General features: G+C 41.4%; 1 protein-coding gene across 3 annotated transcripts in view; it reads right to left on the bottom strand.

Annotated features, from left to right (window-relative positions):
• Nucleotides 1–22636, bottom strand: part of PELI1 (pellino E3 ubiquitin protein ligase 1) — a 46461-nt gene extending 23825 nt beyond the window's left edge. Inside the window, exons 1-2 of one of the 3 annotated variants that reach the window (XM_068398506.1) lie at nucleotides 22313–22636; nucleotides 20748–20824 (exon numbers count right to left, since the gene is read on the bottom strand). Coding sequence is in view for 1 of the 3 variants with exons in the window: in XM_068398492.1 (XP_068254593.1) it covers nucleotides 8953–9007 (55 nt within the window). In the remaining 2 variants the exon portion in view is untranslated. Of the gene's footprint in view, nucleotides 1–8952; nucleotides 9118–20747; nucleotides 20825–22312 lie in introns of all 3 variants that reach the window. The other 2 variants (XM_068398492.1, XM_068398496.1) reach the window with 2 other exon arrangements.
• Between the last annotated feature and the right edge of the window lie 1898 nt (nucleotides 22637–24534).

The following is a 24534-nucleotide window of genomic DNA, read 5'->3' as shown; positions in this document are numbered from 1 at the left end:
TGCTCAAAGCAGGAGTTGGCTTCCCAGATCTTGAGCTATTATTACAAGAGACTGGGAGCTTTAAGTATGAAATGGCCTCTCAAGACATGCATTCCCTCAGGAAATAGGAAAGGCGTACCGAATGCTGGAGAACTGCAGATGACAGGCAGTCTTTCAGACCAGTCTGGAGCTTCATGTTTGTTCACAGCCCTCCTCTGACTGATTCAACATTTGCTTAAAATAAAACAATTGGCACACATTACTGCAGAGAGCTTGCTGTAGCCACACCAAAGATTGTTTGGGCTGATTAAACACTTGAAAGGGTGAGACCCACAGCATACCTTGTGTTTTACAACAAGCTTCACAAGAGAAATGTGTCCCAATAAGCAGTTCAGCACTGACACTACAGAACTCTACTCACAGCAACCATCGCCCAAGACAGATATTCAGGAATTGAGCTGCTCTTAAGATGGTCCTTCACCTGGCTGATCAAGAATGGCCTGAAGCATCAGACATGCTGGACTCCTAAAAATCCAAGACTGAAAGGATGATAGGTAAGGCATCATTCTGAAGAAAACACATTTCGTTTCCCAAAAGGTCAAACTGATGTAAGCCATCTGCTAAGTCAGAAACACGCAGATGTAGTTGCACCAGGCTTCTTTCCAAGACAGTAAACTTGAGTTTCCCAGGTACCTGGAAACAGCTATTGTGAAAGATTTTTTTAAGTTCTCCAGGAACATTTCTGACTCTTGAAAACTCTGCAAGCCAAATACTCTATCTGCAAGTTCAATTAACCTAGGCTATGCACAAGCACTTCCTCAAATAACTTTTTAGCTGTAGTTCTGCGTTCTTTGAATATCAGAACTCGGATTCACTGAGATTCAGGTATTATGGTTTTCCCCTAAACAAAGAAAGGGAGGCCCAATTTGAATGAACTTCCAAGACGTAGTTTTCCTGCTTGCAAAACTTAAGGTACCTTCTAGCAGAACTAGCTGAACCTGCATTACCTGAAAGTTTTCATTCCCACAAAGCTAGATCATTTGACCATGGAGAAATGAAAGAGAAAGTTAAGACAGACGGTCACTAGAAGTATTAACACATCTTTGCCTCACTTTCAGTGATGAAAAACATTTTGCATAGATTAGCAAAAAAAGACAGAAAAAGTATTCAGTTATAGAAATTCAGCTATAACAGGCTGGCTCCCCACACTCACACTCTATGAAAAAAAAAAAGATCTTAAGAGGGACAAAGTTTAAAAACTATTCAGTACAGTTTCTATTCAACTCCCACATCACACAAATTGATATCTTAAAATAAGGCAAGCACCTTTTCACTCAAAGAGGTCAAGAAGCACAAAAGCCAAGTTTAACCAACAGAGTTTCCCTCTGCTTTATCCCGAATTCCTCACCACAGTGTTATTACACTCTTGACACTCACCATTGACTGTAGTTCATCTGCAATTCCAGTAAAAAAAGTGCTGGATAACCTCCACACTGCTCTCCTCACCTCTGCATGTGAACATCCCGAGTCTGTAGTTCATATCTGAATATTCTGTAAGTCACTGCTAACAGACGTACCATCTTAATATACTCCTCCTCCTCACAACTTCAAACTTTGGACAGTCTTTATATAAGGTACAAAACCTGGCCCTTTCTAAACGTATCATCTCCAGTATTTACATACAAAAGCATATGACCTACATACCTCTGGACAGCTGTCAGAGGTCTGCCTACTCTCTGCAAGCCAAGTGTCACGTTTTTATAGTGGCCTGATAGGATACATTACAGTCCCATACATAAATGGCTGGTTCGGCACCCCAGTTTCCTGTATTTCTGACATTCAAGGATGTCTTTTTAGGAATATTTTAAATAGTGTTTTATGAGCTCGGGTACAGACAAAGGCTACTTTAGGCAACAACCCAAGAGAACAAGAATCGATTACTTTGCATATGCAATCAAGGTATGTTGAAATATCTCCAGATATATTAAAAGCTGTCTCTTAATGAGTAAGGTGAAACAGCTTTTATGCTAATAAAACTTGTATTTATACATAAACACAAAACTAACTTTTTGCACACTTAAGTTCCCATGTTAACCGCCTCCTACAGCCAGCAATTCAAACAGGACAAAGTTCACATATCTCCTCCACCTCCTCATGTTAGATCACCTACCTGTTCCTAGTTTGTTACTGCTCAGAGAAAAAAAAAAATCTCATGCTATTCAGTACCTTTTTCTTTCCTTTACAATCTCATGAGCAATGCTAGAGAGGAGCTATACTTTACTTCCTACACTTCCAACCCAACTCAGATAAGAGGTGTGCTGCTTATGAAAATAAACAGGCAGTTGCACTTTTCCTTTACCTCTATGCAGGTCCTAACACCTAACAACAAAAAGGTCATTCCCAAAGAGCAGTGAGAACTCAGTGCTAGGGATGCCATTCCTAAATTTTACTCCTTGGTTGAGACAGGAATCCAGTTTCTTGTTTACAGGTAGAAGGAGAGAGCTGGTAGGTACTCTTGGCTCTTGTCACATACAACATTTGGCGTTATTGTGCCAAATACATCCTCATCAAAAAAAGCCAAGGATAGAATACCTCAACCATGGAGATGGAGATGTACTACTTCTACAGGGACCCGAGGGACTTTGCTCTTACCATGTGGTTCACTTTCAATTAAGAGCTAAGGAAATCGTTATGTTTAACATTTGACTTATTGTTGGAAGTTTTCAAGGCATCATTAATTTCAAGTTTTCAAGTTGCTATGTATACAGAAGAATGTTACGTTCAAATAAGAGAAGGTATCTAGCCGAATATGACAACTCTTAAGTTATTACAGTCTTCCATTACAACCAGAACTCTGATGGAAAAATATTTTCAAGCCTGTGGGTCATACAAGATACATTTTTGAAAAACACCAAAATGTATTTTTGTACCAAGATAGTGGCATGATTGTTTTTTTAAAATAACCATGCTCTCCAGAATCTGGATTGCTCTTTGTCCTCTCAGAGTATGTCACTAAGGAAAGAAAAATCAGACAAAAATCTAGCATATGAAGATGAAAAGTAATTTTGAATTGGTAGAGTACAGGGATACTGACAGTCACCGTGGCAGAGCACCTTTCCAGCAATAGTCAAAGCGTGCACCCATTGCTAGGCAGCATTAAAGCATTCAGCTGGTAGTTTCATGGACTGCCCTTGCATTTTCAATGATGTTAAGCCATGTCACTAATCCTAGAGAAATTACATTAGCAAGACAGCAATCTGACTCTTAGTAATTTTACCAGTGAGGAAAGTGCTCCCGAAGATAAGAAAATTATTTTCTTCCTTCCTTGACCCACCAAACTCAGAATTCTGTCTGAACGCAAACCTTCAAGAAATTGATAAGATTCCTAAAATTGAGGTTTGGGAACATACGTTCAGTGTATTTCTTATCATCCAATGCAAGTTTAGTTATTTCCCACATAATTTTCTCAAGCAAAATAGCTCAAGAATTTCTTCTGAAAAAGCGCATGCTTAAAGCTGTATGCTGGCTAGGACTCTGGTTCTCTGTAGATACCAGCTCATATTTCAAAGTTACCTGAAGAAGCCTCAAAACCCACTGTAGTTGAGCAGTTACAGATTGGGCTAGACTTGAATTAGCACACGCATGAAAGAAAAATCTACATTTCTTTCCCATTTCAGGCATTTCTCTGACATGCAAAGATAAATGCAAAAGTATCTTAACACTTGCAAACTCACTTCTAGCAATTACCTTGGCTTTGCACTTTGAACCTGTACGCATTGAGAGGCAGGCTGTAAGCAGTAAAGAATTAACTCATTTTCTCTCAAAGAAAAAAATTTCCATTCAGGAAATAGGAAAAACCGTTGGGCAAATATACAGAAAAGAGCATATAGCCACAAAAAGGTCACAGTTTTGACAACACCATGACTAAGTAATTTTTAAACAGTACCAGACAATTCATAACACAGTAGTACTTCACACAGTTTTGAAATCAATTTCACATGATTTACAGCGCGCACTTATTTATTAACCAAAGTGGTTAATATAATACAGACTTCTTCCTGTCTGAATCTTGAGAAAGAGGTAGAGAGAAGCCTCCACTTTAACCCATGGTGTGCACTCCAGATACCCATACAGGCTACGAACAGACTACTGTTTGGGTATCTTCAAGTGCACCTCTGCGTACCACGGAAACCATAAGTCCTGTTTTTCTAGTAGAGCAAAGTTAACAGTAATAATCTAGTATGGAGGAGCTGTTTCACTTGCCCTTTTTTAGTCAGCCATTCAGTGCAGATTGATTCATTCCAAGAAATCTGGCTCTTCAGAAGTTTTTAGGGGTAGACCAGCCCTCTCAGGACTGACATTGTTTATGAACATTTCTTCAAATTACTAACAGCTGCTCACACTGAGCACAGTGGTGCCTCGTTCACACGCATCCATAAAGGTTTATAGAAGTCCTGCTCACATTGAATTTGCTGCTTGTCAGTAGTTACCCTCCTGCTCAAGGATGTCTCACATCATTCATTTGCAGAGCAGAACGCCATACAGCTGCAGAGAGTAGGAACAGACACAGGCAACCAAGTTGGCACACGTTAAGAAGTTACTACCCAGACTCAGCAGAGGTGTCTGACCACATTCAAGCTCCTGGACCAATGCAAACTCAAAGTAAAGAAAACATATAAGGAAGTCCATTCAAGTAATTAACTCTACAACAGACATACTAAACAAACTAAAGAACTACCAATACAGCAAAGTCAGTGTAGCCAATTTGACACTAAACAACCAGAATGAGTTTATGAAGTGTTGGGCAAGTGGGACAAAGGCTCTGAGTTTGTCAGGCTGATCAGCTGAGACAACTAATAGGCAAGTTGCTGCCTTAGCAGCGTGTATTGCCTGGATGCAACTTAGTGGCAGGTTTTTTTATTTAGTATTTCAAAAACAAATTTTCAAGCCTGCTCAGTCTCACTTCAGCAACTCAACACCAGCTGCAGAAGTAATATTCTCTAAACATAAAGGAAAAAAAGACTTTCTCTGGCTTCACCACCACTGTTGTACTTAAAACTCTTTAAAACTCTGAAGTCATTCTGTACTTTTAACATTTCACTGATGGAAGTGTGTGAACTACGCGTCCTCAAAATAAACTCTGAACTATACAAATAAATACAGCGCTGTCACAAGCTTGCCCTGCTTTAGCTTCTCTTTTATAATACTTATTCCTTGTCTGTAAACACGACTGGTAGGACAAAAATGCGAGATCAGCGGCACCAAACAACTCAAATGCTATCAACGCTATAGAGCATTACCAAACCAACATAATGAGGAGTGTACCAGCTCCAATAATTTTATTAGTTTTTAAGGTGAAGCATTTTTCTTTTAGTAACCTCTTCCAAGCTGACTGAAGCTTTTTCCCTGTTAGCAGCACTTCATTTTAATATCAGGAAAAAAAAAAAAAAATCACAAAACAAATAAAAGCCCCAATTAAAACAGGCAAAACCAAAAAAAACCAACCCTATCTTCTAAAAAGTCTTCACTTTAAAACCAATTTGTGATCAGATATCCAGTTATATAATTTTCATCATATTTAAAATCTAACAAAGTTATAGTAGCTATGTCATATTAGAAATGAGAAATAAATAAAGAATTATTCAAAGTTTTTTTTAAAAACTACTTAAGGATACAACCATCATAGCCAAAGTGCAGGAGTGCAACTGTTTATACAAAGCTTCAGTCTCAAAACTGGCCTGACGAGAACTGTGGGTTAGAGTGCAGCGCCTGTGGAGCCAAGCACCACTCCTGGGAGTAACTGCATGTTCCCAGTTTTGCTAGAGAATGCTATTTTTTACTGTTTCTGGTATTAAAACTAAGCACGCTCCTCTTTGCTGGACTGGGACTTGCAGAAGTCCAACTGTGGGAGTAACTGTGTTTGTACTTGTCCGAGGTCTTTCTTTTAAGAACAGAACAGAGTCTAACATTAAGTGTTGCAAGTTTAGGAATTACTGGGCTCCTCTTTGTATCTAGACCTGTCTTTTCAAGTCACCCTCCCTCACTCAGCAAAATGAAAAGGTTAATATAATCACAATAAATGTGATTTCCATCCCAACATCCTCACATGTTACTTACCAATTTTTTAACGGATTTAAAGAAGTGTTCCCCAAAGTTATAGCATGGTGCTTATTCCTTAACTTTTGATACAGAAGTCTATCTAAAACATAAAAATTGCATAAAAAGAAAAAGAAAGGCTGCAATCCCCACCCCCAAAGCAATAGTACTATTGTTGTACACACTGAAGCAGCAAGACTTGTCTTTACCTGCAAAAATAAAGGTCCAGAATACAAAAGTTAAGCAAAGATAGCAGAAGACCTAACACAAAGGGGCATTGAAATATTACAATCGAAATTCCCAGTGAAGTGGCAGCCAACTGAAATCAAAGTTCATAAGAAAAGCTTTCTTGTTAATTGGAAGCAACATGGAATCTCTTTCCGACCAGAAATGCACAGAATAATCTGAAACAGCTCCAGCAAACAGAAGACTGCATCCTTTGACAAAGCTTCAGCCTTTCGGATAACTGCTTGCAAACTCATCATGCTCCGAGGATGGTTTTTACTGTGGCACAAATGAAGAATCTCTAATTAAATTTAAAAATATAACAATACTTGCAGCCTATAAGTTTAGCCCAGATCGGAACACTGCTATAAGATCCTCTTCCTCAAGTGTCTTTTTAAAGCGTGCCAAAACCATTAGTTAGAAGGATAATCTAAATAAAACCATTGTTAAAAAAATAAAACTACACCATGCTATGGCTGGAACAGCCGAGGAACTGGTCAGGGAAGAAGGATTATTTCCTGGCACAGTAATGTAGCAACAGACTAAGTTCTCTCTCTCTTTTTATTATTAAGCCTTCACAACGTTTGCAAAAATAAAACTGAGGTTTGTGGCTCATCTGTTTAACAGATGATCAATTGTATTGAGCAGCAGGACTTTGTTTCTAGGCATACTGTGCAAAAAAAAAAAAGTGAAAGCATGCTTAGCAAGGAAAAGAAACCGAAGTCCAAATTCTGTTTTTGTTCCTCTACCAGGTCACCTCACCAAACCTGTTATCTGAGCCCAATTATGCAGGTGCAAGTAAGGATTCAACTGCATTGAAGTCAACTGAATTAACCAACATAAGCAAGATCGCTATCAGCCCACCTAAGCAAGACTGTACTAGAGCAGATCTGGGCTGGACGTGTAACTTAATTCACTACTCTGATTTTGGATAAGCCCCAGACATTCAGAATAATTACACTGCCGTCAGAGACAATGCTCAATGTCAGTTATAGTATTTAAGTTATGGACTGTTTGTCTGAAGAGATGAAGTATTCAAATGCCAGGTACCTTCCAGCTTCTCAAGCCACCAGCTTCAACTGTGTTCCACAACTCTTCAGGAATTACACTTTTACTGGGAATTTGTTGTAAGCGTTTTGGCTGATACACAAGTTCTTGAACATGGTAAGTCCTCTCTGACCCACCATATTTCATTACATAGAAAATTTTTCCTAACAGATGAGACCAGAGTTGATAAAACAAAGCCCTAACAGCTACACTACTCTTAAAGCTCCAGACCATACTGTACTATCTGTTGAGCTTCACCTTGAAATGCACTGGCAGAATTAAGTAATTTTGAAATAAGAATTCATTCATGATAGAAACTTGACAGAAAACCCAGAGGCACAGTGGAATATACATCTGATCTGAAACTAAAAGAAATATGCAGCACAAATTCAAGTCAGCAAACTCATGTGAAATAAATAATGAAGCAGAGTTTTCTATATTTAAAATGTTTCGGGCTGTTAACCACCAATGCTGACTGCTCATAACCAGTTTTAGGACTTTGGCAGTTTAAACAAAAATAGCAGCCATTGAAGTACTGATATGTTTGATCATGAAAAACGTTATTATGATTAGCATCTCATGCTATTTGCTCCAATCCCCCGAGATGTAAAATAAAACTGTAAACATTTTCAAAGTAATAGTGAGAAGACTTTTGGCATATAAATCACACCCGTTGTACTTGAGGCTGTACTCTCAATTTCACTAGCATTAACTTGGTATGAAAACTGGTCCAGGCAAGGAAAAGTTGATGTTCTCACACCACCACGTTACTACTTCAGTGCAAGCAATAGCAAGAGAAGGCAGCAGCTGTTGTCCTCAAACCAGAGGGCTAAGGAAAAAGAACAAGCCACAGATACATTCACAGACAAAGCCACAGAAAGCAATGCAAGAATTTTCAGCCTACCACATCACAAGGGTACATAGTCAGTCTAATGACAAAACTTAAGACACAGCTCCCTGGACCTTTTGGAAAACTCCTGTGACTAAATTTGTTTCTCATGAGTTAGTAAGAAAAGGCAGCTCGTGGAAAAACTCTGGTCAGCCAGTCTGGAGCAAAGAAGGGTGCAGGGCTGCACAACTCAGATATGGGGAGGGGGGGCTATGTGTGTGCACAGGCTAGGGGGATGAGAGGGAGAAGGCATCGCTCTCAGCAGGCAGTAAATATTATATCAGCTCAGAGCCTCTAGAAACAACCTTCGGGAGAAATGCAATGTTAGGGCATGTGAAAGTACAATTTGGTACAGCTGAGCAGCCACCTCTCTAATATAATCATCTGCAGTTTTATAAAAGCTGGGGGTAGTTGCTGTAGAGAGATGCTGTCCAACTTAAAGCATTTTCTCTCCACTTGCTTTAAAAAAAAGACAACGTTTAGAGAACAAATATCATTATGGACAGTAACAGCAAGACAATACTAATAGTTTGTATTGTTCTACACTTGTACTTCTTGCAGCTAATCTCAATCAAAATCTTAAAGAGGTAAATAAAAGGTCTATTTTGAGGGAATTCTAGTTACTGAATTTCCTCTTCAAATTTTTCTTATAGAGAAGTTCAGGCGCAAGTAGAAAAGTCTGTTCTCTTAGAGCAGCTTTGTAGATGTAAACTTACCGTGTCCAAGAACCTCGAGATTGTAACCGCACTTCCACTTGGATTTACGATACATAATCAAAAGCCACGCTCGCAGAGGGAAAATGACCTGTTGATGATGATGGCTGTCAACAATGGGTTCAGATCAGTTAGCTGCTAGTGCAGACAGGACAACATTTTTCAACACTGCGAGAGAAAGCGAGAGCGAGACCATATGGTTAAGCCCCATCCACATTAGGACCAAACAGCTAGCATCAGCAATTGAGAACTGTCAGCTGGGAGAGGCAGAGGTGGGAAGTCTACCTGTTGCTCACAGCCACTGTAAAGAATAGTTTCGTAGAGGTTTATCACTGTTGGCTCAGTGTCTATTGGAATAAATGCATTTTGTGAAAAGCACAAATAACACGCCTTTGAACACAGCATATACTCTTGGGTGCAATCAGCATTCCTAGTGCAGGGCAACTCAAATACTCAGTTGTTCAAAATTATTCAAGGAATTCAGTTGAACCCGTCCGTTGGTTTCAGCATGTTCCAGATTTACTGAAACTTAAGAACATCATCTGGAATTATACTGGGTAAGTCTAAGTTTTACATTTACAGAAGATTAATAGTTGCAGGTAAGCATTAGACAAGTATTGTCAGCATACACCCTGGCTGTATGCTATTCAAGACCACGCAAAATAAAGGGATGAAAGAGCTGGCTTTAACTTCAAACTGCTTGGAGTAGGGGGAGCTGGACCAGATGATCTCCACAGTTCCCTTTGAGAATAAATTCTTCTATTCATTGACAAACCCGGTCACTAGTGCAGAGGCTTGAGCTTTGCATGCAAAGATGGAAGCACTCCATCACTGAATATTATGTATCACCTATTCTCACAACGTGCAGGAATGCCTGCACGTAGTTATTACCACTCTCATATAGCAGAAGCACATTCTGTGGTTAAACAATTTTAAGGCAGCATAAACTACCGCTGCCTGCAAAAGCAGCAGTCCTGCCTGCTGCCCGGCATTTAGATGACATAAAATTTTTGCACAATCATGGTGTCCATGGATTCATGCCCCGATCCATTCCTCAGTTTAATTTACTAGGTTCCAAGTGTGCACCTGAACACAGGACAGGAACAGAGAGCTGGGACTATCTTTCATGTAGTAGACTTTGCACTTATTTGCACAAAAAGAGCGAAATTATGTGTTTTTAAATGCATGGACTAATTAACAGTGAGATGACAGGAAATAAGGTCTGTTCCTCAGCAGCACTTAAAAAGCTGTGTTTAATCCTGAAAAACAACAGAACACAACCACCCCTATTCTTAACTTTGGAGCTAATTTTTGTTTTCTTTATACTCACTCTTCTATTCAACTTATTTTGTTCCTTTAGGTAACAAAAGCTACATTCATCAGCAAAAGACAGCTTAGTACAGCAATAATCTTATTAGCATGCATATTGAGTTAATACGAAGCTTATATGAAGGATGTTTGAAAATTAAGCTTGAAAACAAGCACAGTAACAGCAAAAAACTGAAAATTTCAAATTCCGTCTCAGTTACAAAAGCAGACTTGCAACAACCCTTTATTCTGTCTTCATCAGGTTTAGTCACCTCCTGTACACTCCTGCAAAAATCAGGCAGAGTCTGTCTGCTTACATTAAACACAAGTTACTTCCATAACCAGTTGCTATAATAAAACTTGAGGTATACTAACATTAACACATCTTAGGGTCAGTTGCAAAAACTCTTCTACCAATAATTCATCCACATTCATCATTTGGTTGCATGCTGGGAAAGCATCTTCTAGCACTGCTGGGCAAAGCTAAACTGCAGAAATTGAACAGGTCGCAGCAGAGTCTCCAGCACACGTGTGCTAAGTTGCCATGAGAAGACAGGAGGAGGACAGAAAATACAGTCTCTGAAAACTGTGGGATAGTATCTGAAGGTTGTCAAAGCTTGTGATGCTTCCACAGACTAATCACCATCCTTAAGACAGAGTAAAATATGAACTATAAACTATGGCTGAGGACTGGACAACTGAAGTTAGACTTAAAACCACGCTCAATTCTTCAGCACAAGAATTATGCCTAACAAAAACCAGAATGCTGAGGTTAAGCCTACAATGAAGACTAACTAGGAACTCCCACATACTTCAATTGCAATAATGACTATTAATATGGAGTGTAGAACTCCTTGGGATTTTAAGTATCTCTCTATGAGGAGACACCTCTCTTCCTCACTTAGATGCAAGTCTGAAGAGTTGAACAACTTGACTCTAGCAACACTAGCAGAAGGTAAAGTTGCCAAGCAGAAACCAAAACAGATTATCATTTAATAAAAGGAAGCTCAGCAGAAGGAGTAAAAGAGGCAGAGGGGGAAAAAACAGGCTCCACCAAGTGCCATGCTCTTCCACACCAGCAGAATGGAAGGGAATCCTGCTCCACTCTGAGGGCTATGAGCCACCTGGCCAGAAGCCATGGTTATGCACAGCTACTTGGCCCTGAGGGTTGAAAATAAAAGATGAACAGCCAAAATACGAGGCCAGAAGACACAGCTGTCAGGCAGGGATCAGCAGACCTGACGACTGTAGCGTTATGAATGCTCCAGCCCATGCTGGTTGGCTGGTTTGCACTATACCCTATTCTTTCCCTCAGTTACTTCCTTCCTCTCTTTGTCTAGCTACTGTAACTCCTACTTGTGCTCTGCTTTTCTCCCCTACCTCTTCCCTTTTTTGTCTCTTCAGAGTCCAAGCTCTTACAAGCAGACTTCTATTCATACAGCATGCAAGCACTGCAAAATGAAAGTTCACAGTTTTTGGTACGTTTAGCTGATTGTAACAGTCCTTTCCCATCTCAAGTTTTTATAAAATTCAAGTTTCTTGGAAGACAGTTGATGGACTCTGTTTATAAACTATCCTTAGTTGCAGCATGCCAGTCAGTATTAAAGACAGGAGTTCACAAATAATGCAGTGTGCTGATTTAGCTTCTATAAATGGAGAGTTTGGCCACTGTAGAGATGTCTGATCTACAGCTCTCACTCACATAAACAGCCCCCAGTGACACAAATAAAGACTGTCAAGATCCTTCCCCAAATTCCTGCAGGGAAAAGAAATTAAAATGATAGCAGATTGGATGGAACAGCTCTAAGAAAAATCAATAATGGTAGCTGTAACCTCTAAAATTAAAGTAAGTCTGTTTTTGATGCTTTCAGTACACACAGTACATTAAATTTGGCATAAGCCCAATGGAACATGAAGTACTTGTGGACAATGTCTGCCAAGAGCTAGAAATATAGCACTTAGTCTTTAAAGAACAGAGAGCCTCAGACCATTTCCACTTTATGCACTGGAAAAAAAATTAAATCAAGGTGATCTTTCTGAGGGAACATTTGAATTAAATCTAATCAGTGTGCCTTGTGCAATACTGAACTGAGCATATGCCAATTGGCAGAGAATCAGTATTTGTCATTTTATAATCCCTTCCACTTGTGACAAAGGTTACAAACAGATGTTATACCTCCCCATATTCCAAATCACTCTGCTTTCCTCCTTAGCATCAGGCTTGCGTCTCAGATGATAAGCTCTGTACCTGGTCTTTGGTCACGCTGACACTTTTAAACATCTGACCCAATATAAGCAGAAAAAAAGAAGTGGGAAGCATGAACTCAGGCAACTCACACCGCGCTATCAGTTTTTTCACCCACCATCACATTTGTTGGTACTTCATTAGTTTACACACCTCAGAGCAGAGCAAGATTTGATTAGTAACTGAATACTAATTCACATTTCTGTAGCAGCCTCCAAACATTAGCAAATTAAGCATCAACACACCTGTGAGTTCCTTATCTTTATTAAAATAAGAACAAAAAAAAAGGGGAGACAAGCCTAACACCCATGTGGGGCTTCAGCAACACCATCCGTCATCCCAGCACACAGGTTCCTCTCCCCGTCACCTCCCATACAGTGAACTCCTAGTTGGACATGAGAGCAGAGCGCAATTCTAGCTTTGTTAGGTTTTCTGCTATTATACATGGGAGGGCTTATACATCCTTCCCCACACGTCCCAGGGATTTGGGAGGGAACACATCCCTCCTGTCTTCTGTCTTTAAGGGCAGCACGAGGTGCTGGCACAGAAGGATCGCAGCCCCAGCCCTGCCTTCGGAAACTGGAGAGCAGGAGAAGAGAAAACAGGCAATGCTACACTTGACATCTGCCCAGAGTGATGCAAGAAACTTCTCATGCCATCTCACTCTACACGTAAGCCAAGCACTATCTAGGTCTTTAAAACTGCTATTTCTTGATGACTGAGGATTTTAAATAGATAACAAAACAGGCAGAAAATTTGACTGTTAATCCTCCTCACTAATAGCTATAAAATAATAACAGCATGCCTACAATACTTGATACTGTCGATTCCAAGAGACTGAAAGACACCAGACACTTGCCACATGCTTTTTGACACGATACATAAGCTCTTCACTTCTCTCTGTGACTGGTCCCTCTTGGCTTTAAGGTAAAGGTTAACCCTTCCCTCATCTTTTGGATCAGGCTCCTATCTCTGCTCCTGTTCAGACACTGCCAACTTAAACCAGCTTCTCCCCAAAGTTACAGTAAAAGATTACAGGAAAAATTCTTGTAGCACTTTCCCTCTAGAGGTAGGAGTTTCCCTTGATAACTATGCGTATCTCAGAACAGTGAAATATGAACAGTTATTTCAATGAGGAAAAAAAATAAATAGCATATATACATTGGCACAGAAATTCAAAAGCAGTTGCTATATCTCAGTCACAAGTGGCTTATAAGCGGCTCATAAGCCCCCAGATTTTACTACAGCATCCTGGCCTTTCTCAGCCAGCAGTGAGAGGTACAAGGACCTACTCTATGTTCACATCTGCTGCTCAGAAAGCCTCCAAGCTATTGGCCACAGTACTGACTGTAAAAATATGCACACGTGCAAGAAAAAAAATGGATAAAAATAAAAGCTACTCCTGCATTTATCTGTTTGCATGATCAAGTTGAGTTCCTCAACTTCAGCAGGTGGCTGACCACCTCAAGAGAGTAATGCATCACTCCTTTTAAAAAAACAAGAAAAAAAACACCCAGCTACTGTCACCATGGCACACTTCAGCCTTCTGCAGCAACCTAGAGTAGTTTACAGAAACCTTAACCAACAGGCAACAGTTCATGCTGCGCCAAAAGGGAAAGCTCTACTGCAGTGGTATTTCACATCCACCACATACAGCACCAAATGAATGCTAAAACAACTGATGTGGGCTATCGGCAGCATAGTAATTACCTTATTTAAAAAAAAAAACAACAAACCAAAGAACAAAGAACCAGTATGATGGATACACCTACCACAGCACCAAGCGGAGATGACTTGGCCATGAAAGTCATCTAAGCACAAAGGGATGATCAGCTCTCTTCAGAGTAATATGCATTACAATATAATTTGTCTTAAACTTGGTCTGCTAATCCCACAGAATGAAGTGCAGAGTTATGTGTATATATATATATGGTTTTTATATATATGATTTATATGTGTATAAAAAACCATACATAATGTTTTATCTCTGAGAGGGGCAGGGACAGCACATTGGATGAGAAAAGCAGTCCTTATCTGAAGTGTCCAGTACCATCATCACAAATTTGCCTAAACATTATCACACAAGAAAAAGAACAAATGAAACACCAGAGAGCCTACACTGGGGCCTTCTGGTTCTCTGCACTACCTATCTTGAAAAACTGAGAAAAATGTTTAAATCTTTTCCCTGTTGAGAAGCAGTTTTTACCGATTACCCCCATAGGTTTCAGGGAATTTGAGCTGGATCTCTCTCAGCCCTTTACTGAAGGTACATTAAACAAATATCCCCCTAACACACACGAAGAGCAGGTGTTTAAGTTAGGTGTCACCACCATGACATGTTTTACAGTTTGACTATTATCTTCTCTCCTCTAACTATTCAAATTCTGATCATCACTACTAACATTAAAAATATTTTAACATTACAATGCCAATTAAACAGAACCTATACCGAATGTAGGAACAAGCTGGAAACATTTTCTGGGTAAAAATAGAGATGATCTTTACATGTGGCTTTAATTCCTTCTTTTAAAGCAGAAAAAGAGGATGAAAGCATGAAATCACTTGAACACACCAAGTCTTAAACAAACGTACAGCAAGCAATACTCCTCCTTCTCTCTCCAGCCCAAGTTTACCAGCCTCATCTGCACTGGCCATTCAAGCCTACGTTGTGTTCTAGAGCTAAGATCAGGCCACCCGCCACTCAAGCACAGAAGACAGATGACACTAGAGCATATCTAGTTTAAGGAAGCCGTGCACGTACAGCCAGTGCACTCATAGCACTTGTGGGCATTGTACTGCTTTTTGTGGAGTTCTGAAAGCAGCATTCCTACATTTGAAACTGAATTACCATCAAGGTTTGATCATAAAGATGGAAATAACAATATTGACACAATAGTCCATAATGCTGGTTTCCCACACATGAATAGTCAACGACTGGTTTCCTATACATGCAGAAGTCTCCCAGTTTCTATCAGAAGATTTTGACATCCTTCATAGCATGTTACATTTTCTTTCCTAAATTCAAAACAGAGCAGTTGCCCAGCAGAAAGGAGACAGATCCAAGAGGAAGCAGATACCCTGAGACATTAGCGGAGGGTTGAGGCTCCTGTACTCTCTTTCACTGTACAACAGAAGTTCAGTCATCTTCCGCTAGCCTTGAAATACAGCAGCGATCTAACTACAGCAACTCAAATACCTATTTGCATTTATTTTCTTCCATGTTGAGCATTCCTCGGAGTATTTAAAGTGGTTCAGGGAAAAAGCAAACCAAAGCCAAACAAAGAAAAAACATACTAGTGGGAAATGGCGGAACTGACATATTTTTAGAATTAGCAGCTTATCCCAAGAGGTGCATTACAGAAGGAAAATGAGCAACAAGTTCTTTAAAAGGAAGTAAATTACTTTATAGTAAGCCTCCATGTGTGATATGTTTTGGACCTTTTCCCCTAACCTCATACCAAATAAATAGTTCAGCTATATGATATGACAAAAGAACCATTACTTATTTTCCCAGTTGAACCTTGCGTTAAACCACGATTAAGGCAATATTTATTCTTGTAAAAATATTGCACTGAACTACGACTGCTTCAGATAAGTGGAAAGGATATCAAGGTAGCATCAGATAAAATCTCAGTATACATATTAACACTTAAGAAAAGAGGAGCCTTGAGATTTCTTAGCAGGAGTTCTTCAGGGACCACTTTCATCATTTAACACAAATAATTTGTCTAAAGACAAAGAATATACAGATGAAGTACTCACGCTTGTACGATTTTAAAAGCAAGCCCTTACTATTTAATACTGCTTGACCATTAAAAGCAGAAGGAACTGAGGGTGGGCAAAGCAGACACTTTGGGGCAGATCTGTAACCATCAGAGGCATGATCTTAACACAAGAAAAGGAACCCCAAACACATGTAACACTAAGTCTAACTTTGCTGATAGTTTAACGTTGTCTTACAGCGTCCCAACGGACTTAATGGCTAAGGGGGCCATATGTGCAGGCTACACAAGCACACTAGTTCCCATACGTAAAGCCCACAGTTCCACCTAGGTGCTTCGTGTGCTGCCCCAGCCGTTTCTGATCACTTCTTGGGCAAAGATGACCAGCTGGACAGAAACATTTCAAGCTAGATCTAACCCAGAGATGCCAGTTTGGCTGCCCTGACCCAAAGAACAATTAAGACATTCGTGTTGTGGATGCAGGTTAAGGTGTTACTATCCTAGAGGACAAGCTGGCAGAAGGGAGGGAAGAAACTAACTCAACAGCTGCTACTTTCCAGTTGTTTGCTCCTCCATTCAGATGAACCATCAGACAATTAAGCAGGAGCACTGAAGAGGCAAGCAGGACAGGGTGAGATACTCAAATCACTAAGTTTGCTCTCACTGTGCCTCCAGAAACTCTTGCAGGCCTTGAGCTCCACCGACGCCAATGGCGAACCTTAACAGTCGTCTTAACAGAAAATACGAGTCCCTTCAAATTTGATCTCTATCCCTCACCCTGTCCATAAAGTACGGAAAATAAGTATCCCAGCTCAGGAAAGAGTATTTTTAAGTGTTTGTAATGAAGCCCCAAGGGTTATGTAAGTTGCAGAAACATTGCACGCTTGAAATACAAGCAGCTAAGTACATCCAGGTAGATGAATCAATTGGCAATGGAAGCAAAAATTCACCGATGGTGGTCTACTTAAAGACAGTTTTGGCTAGGGAGGGTTTTGTGTTTTGTTTATTGTTTTTCTGGTTTTGGGGATTTTAGTTGGGTTTTTTTCTTTCCATCTTCTCAAGTCCTAGCTCCAATAAACTATCCCCCAAAGAATCTTACTTGACCAACTTGCTCCAATCCTGTATCTGGCAACCATCTACAAAATATTTTTTGGTATGTCCCACTCGCTCAAAACCTCAATTAACCCACAAAACAGCATTCTCTAGTGGCTATTCATATTATCAACTATCCTAATAACAATAAAAAAAAATTCTGTAGATCCCTTCTGGTTTAAGTCTATTTAACTTCAGCTTTTCCCTGCCTGCCTTGCTGTTCATTTCTGTGCTACACTATAGACCTGTCTGTCTACAACACAGAGCCTCAGCCACTACAGCAAATGTTACAGACCCACAAATGGAAACGCAGCGTTTAGTGACAAAAGCTTTTCTGCCAAAACCACCATGCTTATCTCCCCGAATATGTAAACTAACAGGCTGACAAAAGCACTCCCTCAGCAAAAGCTTGCCTACCTCTGGGACTTTGATTAACTTTTGTCAATTAGCTGTTGCAGTTGCTCCCACCAACACATACACGCCCACCCTATCTACTATAGCCAGACCAGCACCTCTCTGGCCCAAATATCTCTGTACTATTAAAAAACTTCTCCCAAAAGGAGTGCTCCTCCCCTTTCTAAAAACACATTTATGCAATTAATCTGCTACAAACAGGGTCGGCACAGAAAAACATCTGGTTGACGTAGCTGTACAGCCAGCATCCAGGGAGATCAAGAGCTTTTTGAGCCAGCATGACACGTATCCAAAGTCTTCTACAACACACTCTACTGGTGAACAAGGGAAGTATTGCAATGTGAGTGTGAATCAAACAAATCCTCTTCCCAACAGGAATATAATTACGGGGCCAGAGTAAGAGCTTCTGACTGCTCCTACTCTGACAACTGCCATATACCTTCAATTAGGACAGTAAAATTATAGGACACTCCTGATCCTGAAACCACAGCCAGAAATGCACTGCAAAGTTCAATCCACTCCGCTCTCGAGTACATGAGATTCCAGCCCAAAATTCAGCATTTATATAAGTATGTACCATCGGTGGCAGTCAAGTCACTATGATTGAATTCAGCAGCATGGATTAAGAAACAAGGTCAGCAGATTAACTTTTATTACCTATTCATGAACTGAACTGTGTTCCTGCATAGCAGGGACCAGAGGATACCATCAATCTTTAACCAAATGCTTCCACCCAGGTGCCGTGTTCAGCCTGAATCAAACAAGCTGCTGACTTGAGCCCACGTCCCAGAACACCACCTTCACAGCATTTACACCTAGTATGCCAGCCAGGAGACACTGCCGGAGCAACGCTGGTGTTGGTGACCACCTACCTGCAGCACAGGGTGCTAGCAGAGGACAACAGACTTTTCCTGCACAGCCTGTAGTTTCCAGTCAACTATTTTCTATCCGTTCACGACTACAGGGTTATTCCAGAAAGGTCGTTTTGAGCAGCTAGCAACATTCAGTGCTCCCAAACACATGACACGGGTCAGCAAAAGAAGTCTACAGCATAGGGCTCACCTCAGTAGCCAATAAGCTGTCCACTCTTTCATGCAAAGCATCGAAGCACCTCTTCCTACTTGAAGCAAGATCTCTTTTTCAAAGCAACAGAAATACAAGATACTTGGAAAAGAACATATTCTTAGTGCAAGGCTGTAATTTTTCTAAAAATCAAGCTATTGTCAATAGTTTTTACTGCTTTTAGGAGAAAGCAGCAACAGGGGAGAGCTCACTTTTTTTGTAGTTTAAGGATGACTTCTAGCATGCCAAAGAACTTTCTCCTTTTTTAACCTGGAAGGCAGGTTTTTTGAATACATCAATTCAAACACTTTAAACAAGAAAAACGACAATCTCTTGTGACTATTAATCACCACATCCACTGCAAAACATTAAGGCCACAAAGAACGCGCCACAATGCTACCGTCTTGCTCCAGACCACCTCCAGCTTCCCACTGGAGAACCTACAGCAGCACAGGGAGAGGGAAATCCATCCCACAAGCTGCCCACGACCTCCTGGGAGACACAAAGCCACTTCAGCTTTGCCCAAGTGACATCATTTGCACCTCATGGGATCAGAACTAAATCGCTATTTTACCTTCTTCCCCACGAATCTTTCCATCCAGGTAGACTAACTGGGCCTGACTGAGGATGCAATATTAATTTCAGTAGAACTGGTGGACTACAGTAGGAGCATGAGATACTGGTGCATCCTGTTAACTGGTAGACCGAAAGGAAACAGAAACTAGATCAGATGGAAACACGCTTACTTTTTTCCACTGAAACTCTCTCAGCAGTATTTAGCGGCACTCGACCTACTTCCTACACCACCTCTTTGCTGTCACTTCCTTTGACAGTTTGTCAGCATGCCCGTGAATCTGGAGATTAAGGAACGAACGTCTGGGAAGCAAAAGAGCTGGACTTTTTCCTCTTGATGACACCTACAGCCAAAACTTTTACGATCTAACCAGCAAGGCGCACAGTGACCAGCTAGCAACAAGTACCTCCAATTACTGGCATCCTGCAGGAATTCCTAATAAACCATGTAATTTCACTTACAAGTATGCACTTAAAGGTGACTTGGATTTCTCATGAAACACCCTCATTCTTCCTTTTTTAGCTCAGGGCATGGATTAGCATCTACAAACAGCTTCGGGTTTTCTGCTTTCCTGTATTCCAGAGTTGCTGTCTGAGAAGACATTTTATATCAAAATATACTTGTAATTAGTTCCTTTCAAATGAATAAGAGCTTTAAATACCACTGGCTCCAAGCAGAGGATGCTCTATTTTGCATCTACAAACACACAGTCTCTAGCTATAAATCCTGAAGTGAAAGGATCCTGTTTTCCATGCCTAGTTTCTCAATAGAAACCAGTATCAATACTGAAACACAAAACGGTTGTAGCAGACAAGACTTTACACTAAGTTCTGCTTTAACTGCAACACTAGTAGTTGCTCAAAATTTTAATTTCCAAGATGAATGCTAGCATGGTGACCTGCTGCGTTGAGAAATACATTTCAGTTGTTTAGTAAGAATGGAAACATTCATTAGGCACGCTTCACAAGACTACACTCAGCATAACAGTGGTGCTCCTACAAATTTAATTCATCTCCAATAGGAGACATTTAAGCTTAAGGTACCCAGTAGGTGCTTATATACAACTAAAATCCATTCCTAAAGCTTCCTGCTTGGCCATTCATATGGCTTCAGAAGGAGTTAGGACACTTATCTTACACAGCACTAGAAGGGTCTAATTCTCCAACTATAGGTGTTCAATTTTTCTACAAACCAGGCTTTTCCTTGGAGGGGAAGGAGGGCAGGGGAGAGGAGAGGGGGAAGTGTCCCATGCAGATGTCTGAACTTTGGCACTACATTACTCACTCCCAAACTGTCGGCCTAAAACATTACAAAAGCCACACAGATCACACGACAACACACACAAACGAAAATCTGGGTAGCCTGTTCGGCTGAAGCTTACATCTCCACTAACCCACCGGCGCCTTTCAGCACAAAAAGCGACGGAAGATGTATCATCAACAGGTCATCTGGTTGCTTCTTTATAAAAAAAAAAAAAAAAAAAAAAAAAAAAAGAAAAGCTGCTGAAGAGAAACCGGAAAGGGCCTTTTTTCCCCCAGCTCTCCTCCCGCCCCCCACGCACATTCAAAATGGAAAAAATAAACCCATCGTCCTTCGGATGCAGAACCGCCAGCTCTGTCTAGCTGAAATGCTTTGTAATTTTACTCGCCAAGGAGTGTGTTTTCAAGGCAGGGGAGTCCCAGCAAAAACAAATGGGTTGCTTTTAAAAGGTAAGGCCAGAAACATGAGCGTTACAGCTAGACTGCTTTTTGCTTGCATGTATTCTAGAAGCTGCGTTTTGCAGAGGTGAAATAGCTGCAGTTTTTGAGGGGGCAGTTAAAACAAAGGGAAAAAAAAAAAAGCTTTCAGTACAAAAATATAATAATCGCTTTAAAATATCATTATCCCTTTTAAGAAGCAAAAAAATTACTCAGCTGAAAACACAACCACTGCTCCTTTCTCCTGCCTTTTAAAAAAATCTTCTCCATGGCTGTTACAGGCAGAAATGTCCCCCTGCCATTAGCTCTTCCTGAAACCGCATTATTTAACTACGTGGGGGGGGAAAAAAAAAAAGCGAAAAGAAAAACCCGACGAAAGTTGTGCTGGATCGCAGGCTGCTCACAAAGAGCCAAGGCTGAGGACAGGGTAGAGAAACCTTGCAATTCCCTCAAGACGCTTAAAATTTAAAAGACACAACTTATCTACCGGATATCTGTATTTTTCCAGAGTAAAACAATATCAAATTCGGAAGAGCGAGGGAAAATAAAAAAAAAACGAAAACGAAGCCAGCTTTCTCATTAAGATTTTGCCGGTTAACACCAGCAAAACAAAATCCCCCTTTGTTTTGTTTTCACCCGCCTGCGTGCTGCTCCCATTCAGCGCTCCGGCACAGGGGGCTGCGATAAATGGAGCCTGGACTTCAGGGGGAACTCTTTCCTCCCCGAAAAAATAAATATATACATACACACAACACGACCACCGCTAAAAAAAACCCGCCCCCCGAATTCTGCAAAACCTCGGAGTCCAAGTACTGAACGACTTTATTTTATATATTTTTTTTTTAAATGATGTTTTTTTTCCCGAGGGCAGGCGGCTCGGCAGCCGCTCCATGACAAAGAGCTTCCCCAGCACATCCAGCCCCAGAGCGGGGCTCGGCCAACTCCGGGTGGGTGGGAAGGAAAAAAGAAAAAAAAAAAAGGAGAAGAGTAAAAAATAAAAGGCAAAATAAAAAGAGACAAAAACCTCCCCAAACCCCCGGTAAGAAAAAAAAATAAAAATAGAGAATTATTTTTAAAACAGCAACAAAAAGGCAGCCCCGGGGAGGCGCAGCACAAAGCGCGCAGGGCGGTGAAGGGGGGGGAAGCAGCCCGAGGAAGCGGGCAGCCCCTGGGCAGGCCCCCAGCCCGCCTCCCCCCTCGCGACAGGGGCGCGCGGATGGGGCTCTGTCGCGACAGGCGCGATACTCACCCCAAGGAGGAAGGAAGCAGGCGGAAGAGGCACCCCACGCCGGCAGTCGCAACTCCTCGAGGCGGCGGGGGGAGGTCGGGAGTGGGGGGAAGGGGAAGGGGCAGCCTCAGCCTTCGCCCCGTCTCCTCACGGCCGCACGCCTGGGCGAGAGGGCAAGGAGCCTCCGCAGCGCTCCCCGCCGCCCCCGCGGGCTCCGGCGGGCCGGCGCTGCAAGCGACAGGCCGGGAAGCGGCGGCAGCTGCCGGAAAGCGGCTAGGAGAGAACAACCCGATCGACGCCGGCTCCGCCGCCCTCGCAACAACCGCCACCTCCTCTTGCCTCACCGCGCCGCCCGCCCTCTGCCTCGGCGGCCGCCGCGCGCTCGCGCACCCCACCGGCAGGGGCGGGGCAGGGGCGGGGCGCCGCGACTCACGGGGCCTCGCCCCCCGCCCCGCGGCATGACGGGACTTGTAGTGCCGCCCCCTTGCCCCGGCCGCGCGCATCCGCCTGTGTGGGCGCGTGTGTGCGTGGGCATAAGTACACGTGTGTATACACACATACACACGTATATGTGTGTGTATATATATGCATGTATATATACGTGTGTGTATGTGTGCGTATTTCTGTATGTATAAGCACCTGCATATGTATATGTACGTATATATATGTGCATATATGTGTGTATATGTCTATATATGTGTGTATATATGTGTGTATACACACATGTATATGCATATGTGTCTGTGTATATGTGTATACAGGTAAGTATATATACATGTGTGTATGTATATGTATGCATATTTCTGTATGTATAATTCTGTGCATATGTATAATCATCTGCATATGTACATGTATATATGTGCATATGCCTGTATATATGTGTATATATGTATATAAGTCTGTATATATGTCTATACACACATGTATATGCACATGTGTGTGTATATATGTGCATATATGTGTGTATATGTGTGTATATATGTATATATGTGTATGCACACATGTATATGCATACGTGTGTGTATATATGTGCATATATGTGTATGTATGTCTGTATATATGTCTATATATGTGTATAAATGTGTGTATACACACATGTATATGCATATGTGTGTGTATCTATGTGCATATATATGTGTGTATCTATGTGCATATATATGTGTGTATATATCTGTATATATATGTGTATACACACATGTATATGCATACATGTGTGCATATGTGTATATGTGTATATATGTGTGTATAAACACATGTGTATGCATGTGTGTATATATGTGCATATATGTGTGTACATGTCTGTATGTGTATATATGTGTGTATACACACATGCATATGCATATGTGTGTGTGTATATGTGCATATATGTGTGTATATGTGTATATGTGTATATATTTCTGTATATAAGTGTATATGTATGTGTGTGTATACACACATGTATATGCATATGTGTGTATATATGTGCATATGTATGTATATACATACATGTCTATGCATGTGCATATATTTGTGTGTATAGATGTAAGCACGTGCATACACTTACCAAGTTGCGCCAGGGAGGTTTAGGTTGGATATCAGGAAAAATTTCTTCACTGAAAGGGCTGTCAAGCATCGGAACAGGCTGGACGGGGAAGTGGTGGAGTCACCGTCCCTGGAGGTATTTAAAAGACGAGTAGATGTGGTGCTGAGGGACATGGTTTAGTGGTGGCCTTGGCAGTGCTGGGTTAATGGTTGGACTTGATGATCTTAAAGGTCTTTTCCAACCAAAACGATTCGATGATTCTATAAATATGCATTTGTGTATATATCACACATGTATGTATATATGCACATATCACATCTATGGTGGGGTGCCACCATTCGCAGGGGGGTCAGCCGGGTTCCTGCCACCAGGGAGCCCAGCTCCAGCAAGCAAACCCCAAAACGCAGCCCTCCATCCCGCCGAGCGTGGCTTGGCCGTGCTGGGACCTGGGTCCCGCTGGGGCTGCAGCACACCCCTGGGGCAGGGACGCAGCGAGCGCTCTCCCTTCCTCCCATAAATGTTGTTTTTCCAAACATCTGTGCACATTTATGGACCTTGGTCCTGGCCTTCAGGTCCTCGGGGTGCAACGCTGGGGTGATGTATTTGGGATAGAGAGCGGGGCAGCGATCCCCACCGGCTGGGATCCAGCGCCAGCAGCCACAGCCACGTGTTTAAAGCTTGAGAGACTTGCATTGCTCTGGGAATTTGAATGAGGGATGTT

The sequence above is a fragment of the Nyctibius grandis genome, chromosome 1, assembly GCF_013368605.1.
Source record: "Nyctibius grandis isolate bNycGra1 chromosome 1, bNycGra1.pri, whole genome shotgun sequence".
In the NCBI taxonomy this organism is placed as follows: domain Eukaryota; kingdom Metazoa; phylum Chordata; class Aves; order Nyctibiiformes; family Nyctibiidae; genus Nyctibius; species Nyctibius grandis.
The sequence above is the reverse complement of the archived record's forward strand: the minus strand, read 5'-3'. Positions and strand labels throughout refer to the sequence as shown.